This window comes from Mercurialis annua, linkage group LG1-X (assembly GCF_937616625.2).
Source record: "Mercurialis annua linkage group LG1-X, ddMerAnnu1.2, whole genome shotgun sequence".
Taxonomy (NCBI): Eukaryota; Viridiplantae; Streptophyta; class Magnoliopsida; order Malpighiales; family Euphorbiaceae; genus Mercurialis; species Mercurialis annua.
Genome location: NC_065570.1, coordinates 70,439,191 through 70,444,823, shown reverse-complemented (window position 1 = coordinate 70,444,823; position 5,633 = coordinate 70,439,191). Strand labels below are relative to the sequence as shown.

The 5,633-nt window shown below is 27.0% G+C and overlaps 1 protein-coding gene across 1 annotated transcript; it reads right to left on the bottom strand.

The window, feature by feature from the left end:
* Positions 1-3,556: 3,556 nt before the first annotated feature.
* Positions 3,557-5,252, bottom strand: LOC126672486 (bidirectional sugar transporter SWEET1). The gene is made up of 6 exons (XM_050366438.2): positions 5,046-5,252; positions 4,922-4,958; positions 4,742-4,837; positions 4,281-4,560; positions 4,061-4,180; positions 3,557-3,952 (listed from the first exon to the last, which is right to left on the bottom strand). Exons 1-6 carry the CDS (start codon positions 5,077-5,079, stop codon positions 3,785-3,787), a joined length of 735 nt encoding a protein of 244 aa, XP_050222395.1. The 5' UTR covers positions 5,080-5,252; the 3' UTR covers positions 3,557-3,784.
* Positions 5,253-5,633: the final 381 nt, after the last annotated feature.

The window sequence follows — 5,633 nt, the reverse complement described above, 5'->3', positions numbered from 1 at the left end:
TCAAACATTCAATAAAATTATTAATTCTCTTCAAAGTTTATTATACTTTTGGTCTAATTTCATGAATTTGTTTAGTTATAATCAAAGAAAAATAGTTAAAAAATCCTTATCGAAATTAAATTAAAATTAATGAAATTAAAAGGTTCTTGGAAAAAGTTAGATAAGTTTTGAATTTTTTAAATAACTTAACATTTTATAATATATTAGGTTAAATATAAATTGACATCAAATCAGATATAAATCTATAAAAATATATTGAAGATGACTATATAAATATATATATAAATCTAATTTAGAAGTTTTGGTTTGATTTGTGAGAATTTTGTAGAACATTAGTCTTTAATAAATTAAGGAAGATGTTATTGAGTATGTACCATATTTGGTTTCATCACTAATTTTAGGTCTAAAAAGCCCATGTTATATGTTATATGCCTCCCAAATTTGGTTTCATCACAATTGTTTCTCCGTGCTTGAATATTTTATGGCACATGAAAGCTATCACTAAATTTGTGCTACACTTCACCAGTTGCCCTAAGATGTTTACTTGATTAATTATCACTTGTTTAGAAAAGTTTAGTCTTCCAAGCTATTCTAGCGAAATTATCACGAAAAATATAAAAATGGCCCGAAATTTAATTGACCAAATAACAATTAATTTTTTTCAAAATGCATGGCTATTTCTTTAAATAGTTTGATCAAACTAACCCTTATAATAATAGTTTGAAATGTATATTGTGTAAAAAGATCCTTTTGTAAATGACTACAGTTTTTAATTTTGATAATTTTAGTTCAATTTTTTTTAAAATCAAATATAATTATAGTCAATTTTATTAATTGTTCAATTTGATATATAATTTTAGCATTTTAAAAGCTAAACTACTTGTAGAAGTTTACTAGAATTTCTATCAGTTTTTAATTTAAATTGACTAAATATTGAAATTTTAAAGCTTTTATTACATTTATAAAAAAAGTATAAAAAATAGATATTTTTCTATCCATAAGGTCTATTTTAAGGCTTGCAACTTTATTATTGACTCCTCAATTTTTTCAATATTTATGTATTTGTTTACAATGTTAGAATATATCGATAGAAGCATTAAAGTCTATCGTAAATCACCTGATACAAAATATCCAAAATTAAATAAAACTAACATATAATCTACTCAAAATGAAACAATATAATAGAAATATAAAAATACAATTTAAGAGCATCTCCATTGCATGTTATATTTTTTATGCTATTTTTAGCATAAAATAAAATAAAATGCTATACATAGCACATATTATTGAAATTCACTCCATTGCAAAATGTTAAATTAAATGCTAAATTTATAATTTTATAAGTGATTATCATTATTGATGGAAAACCTGTAAATAATTTATAATAATAAAATTTGGCATATGCTAAACTTTCTAACAAATTTGACACAAAGTTTAGCATATGCTAAATTTAGCACATGAAATAGAAGTGCAATGGAAATGTGTTATTTATACTATATGCTAAATTTAGCACATGAAATAGAAGTGCAATGGAGATGTGTTATTTATACTAAATGCTAAATTATAGCATTGTGAGGATTTTTGGTGCTAGAGTGGAGATGCTCTAACAGCACAAATTAATCAGAGATGATAATTACCGAGCACTACACTTTTAGAAATTCTATCTCCAACGTATTTCGTTGTAAATATTCTTCAATAAAATAGAAATAACCTTGATTTATCAAAAAAATCAAAATTTTAAGTTCGATCAAAGGCTATAGACAGACTTAATTCAACCAATGATCAATTCAATCAACACAAATTAAAATAATCAAACACGCTAAAAACAAATAGATTTACAAAATATAATAAAAATAAATCAAGAAAATAGAGAAAAATACAGATATAAGGACGAAAAAATGATGAAATTCCATTATAAAGATTGAAAATCACCGTTTCTCCATCCTTCGAAACAATCTTTGATGGAAATTTCTTTAGCAAGAATTCTAGAAACTTGAAGTGGTGGGAGATATATTTTTATGTATGTTAAAATGTGAAATCTTAAGTGTTTATTGGACACATTTTCTTATCCAATTTTAACAATTTTTTGCCACCATAAAACTTCTGGCCGGCCATGAAATTGCCTTCAAATTGTTGACATACACAAAATTGTTGCACCTTACAGTTTCGGACCTAAATGACATCTCTTCCATTTTCGGAAAGGGTAACCAATATTTGCCAAAAATGTGATGAACATTATCCTTTACGGCTCGCTAAGTCCAAATGTAAACGAGTAGCTTAAGTCCTAAAAAAGTCCTAAAACTTGAGTTCTATCACTTGTGCATAAAGAGAATTGTTACATTAAATTTGGAAAATATTAACCTACACGACATAATTATAAAAATTATATTTTTTACAAAAATAATTATAAGTTTGAAATAATTGTACCGGAAAATGTCATACTTTAGTAAAATTATTTTTTTGTGTGTCAAAGAATTAGCTGTCTTTTTAAATTTTAAATATTGATGTATTTCATTAGTTTTCCATTTTTCTTTGTTATGATACATATTATACAATAATACTTAAAACAAGTGATAATTTCTTTATTTAAGAAAATAATTACATTAGAGAATATGATGTCTTTCACTTTTTCAAAACATATTATATAATCACCAAATATTTTGGGATAATTAGTAGTTTTTTTTATTTGTCTATATTAAAAATTTAAAAATTTCTATATTAAAAACTTCCCATAAATCAGTAAAATTTGTAATCCTTCTATCTAATTTTATCACATAATTAAAAACAAAATCAATTGTTTTTTTTATCAAATACTCTAATTCACTATTGTAAGGTAATGCAACAAATTAATAGTGAACTTATAATAAAGAAAATATAGAAATATTAATTTTAAAAATTATAATTTACTACAAAAAACAAGTATTTGGGAAATAAAATAATAGAAAACAGAAATATCATTTTTACCATTAAATATAAATAATCATAACTCATTCATTGATTAAAAATGAACAAAATAATCTTTATTTTGAAGAAAAAAAATAGAAGCAATTTATTGTCCGTATTAGTTTTCTTTTAATTATTAATTAAATATCTCTTAATTTTGTACAAACGGATTATACAAATTAAGTTTCTATAAACATAAATATGGCGCATATGAATTTTCAAATTTATATTCATCTATCCCATTATAAAAGTTATTTTTTAATTATAAATTACAAATCTTATAAAATCAGTTTCTTTCTCAAAATTTAACATTTTTATAGGCAGCAATGAAATAGAGCTTTGCCGTTTAAATGCCATTTTTACTAGTCATTTGGGCCATGACTAGTACTTAGACCTTAGTCATCCACCGTCCAAGAATACCTCATTGTAGTACTAGTAATGTCTACTTCTATGAAAATTCATAACCAAACGCAATTAACCTTATTTTTAAAGCAAATAAACACTTGTCAATCATGCAAAATCTTTGGACCATTTTTTAACATTTTACATCATCAAAAAACAAAAAAAGTGACAAATAAATGGTCTCAAACCCACATGATAAAACACATCATCATAAGTAAAAAAATATTCTCATCACAAAACGAAAAATCCTACCAATACTTTTTGGTTTTATACACTTTAGTCCATTACCTAAAATTTGCATTTTATCATTTGGTAGCAAATCGAAACAACATAGAACAATAAAACTTGGAAACAAACACTTGGAAGCCCAATTCAACTTTGCAGTAACAAAGTTTTGTTTTATAACCCATTTCGGTTCAATACAAGTTTGTATTCGGGTCTAAACTTGTTCATCTACCGACCCATTTGCCACCAATTGCTTCTCTTTATGTGGCTTTTCTGCTGAACCCAGTTCCATATTTTGCGATGTGGGTTTCTTGCTCTTCCGGTAAATGAAGTATAAGATCAACTGTAATGTCCCTAGTCCACACCCAAACCCATTTGGTACCTGCAAATTGTACATTTTTTTAAATACAGGGATAGAGTAGTAATTTTAACCTAATCTCAGGATTTGATAGTAATTATTTCTAAAATTACTAGAATTTAGTGTACTTACAGCAATAAAGGGGTCACGGCCGAGAAGACCATAGATGAACCAAGAAGTACCACAGAGGAAAACAAATAGTGACAAGAAAAATGGCATAAACTCCACACTTTTTGTCTTAATCACCAGCCTCTGTTCAAAATTTTCATTTAAATGAGGATTTTTCTAGTTTATCACACTCAAAAACAGTAACAAAATAGCAAATTAGAAAGGATTTTTTTATGAGACTTACAATGATGGAGAGAGGTGAAGCATACATAATGATGGAGAAAATGGTGGCAGCAAACCCACAAAAAAGCTTTCTTGTGTTGCCATGGAGAGCAAACACGGAAACAAGAGCCACAGTAGCAAAAATTGCAAGAACAAGTAGGAATAAGCCTGTAATTTTGGCTTTCTCCTTCTTTGTTGCATAGATTATGAACACTAACACATAAATTGTTTCTATTACTGCTCCTGTTCCATTTATTGTTGACACTAACAGATTGTTCTTTGACACAAATGGTAGTCCATACCTGTCATGAAGATTATAAAATTTCAGAAGAAAAAGAACATCTGTCTGTTATTAAGAACACAAATCTTTGCTCCATTGGGTACAAATTTTAGAGTTGCAAGAATACCCTCATCAAGAAAGTGAGAAAATGCATTGTTTGGTTGGTGAGAAAATTTAAAATGAAAAAGAAAAGAGAAGCATACCAGGCAGAGAGGAGACAGTTGAGCAAGGTCATCACGTACGGAATACCTGAGAACTGCTCTGTTGATTTACTCCTTATGATTCTCTTGAATGTAATCCTGTAAATTTCAAGAAAATTCAAATTTCAAGAAAATTCAAGAAAAACAAGAAAAATGAAAAGGAATTGAAGTTTCGATCTTTACGTTGGAGCAAGAAAGAGGAAGAGAGCAGTAGCATTTCCTGATGAAAAACAAGAACCATCAAACACCAAAATTTAACACAACAAACAACAGTAAAGAAACGTGAAAAGAAATTAAAATCACCCACCAAAAATACCAAACAAGAAGTGAAAAACATCCATGTTTCTTGAATCTTGGAAAGACTAGAAATCTTTGAAAACAAAGAGAACCAAGAAAAGAAAAAACTTTAAGGAAGAAGAAGAATTAAATTGCTAAAGAAATATTGAAACAGAGAATTATATATTAGCAAATGGCAATGTGAAGTTGCAGAGTAAGTAAGAGAAATGAAGAGGCAATTGGGTTTTTATAGAAGAAAGAAAATAACCGTTCGGCAGTAAGTATAAATATTGCGGTTTAATTTTGGCCTTATCCGTATGGTAATTCGGTTGCTGTCTCTGAAGAACTGTGGGCTAACTGACATTAGAGGGCATTCTGATGCTTTCAGGACACTACTCTATTTACTCAAAAATTAACTAAAAAATACTATATTAAAGTGATCAGGTCCACTCGTGTAGTTACTAATAGTTTTGAGTTATTCCAATATCTAGATTAAAAAAGAATACTTGCATATTAATGTTGTTAAAAATGTAATTTATAATTTTAATTTGATTTAATTAGTAAAAGTAATAAACCATGAATTTTAATTTGATTTACTCTTATAAATAACGGTCTTACA

Coding starts and splice junctions, on each gene's coding strand:
- LOC126672486 (XM_050366438.2), bottom strand. CDS start 5,079: ATGGATGTTTTTCACTTCTTGTTTGGTATTTTTG. Junction 4,838..4,921: donor TTCCTCTTTCTTGCTCCAAC/GTAAAGATCGAA, acceptor TGAAATTTACAG/GATTACATTCAAGAGAATCA. Junction 4,181..4,280: donor CTTCACCTCTCTCCATCATT/GTAAGTCTCATA, acceptor AATTTTGAACAG/AGGCTGGTGATTAAGACAAA.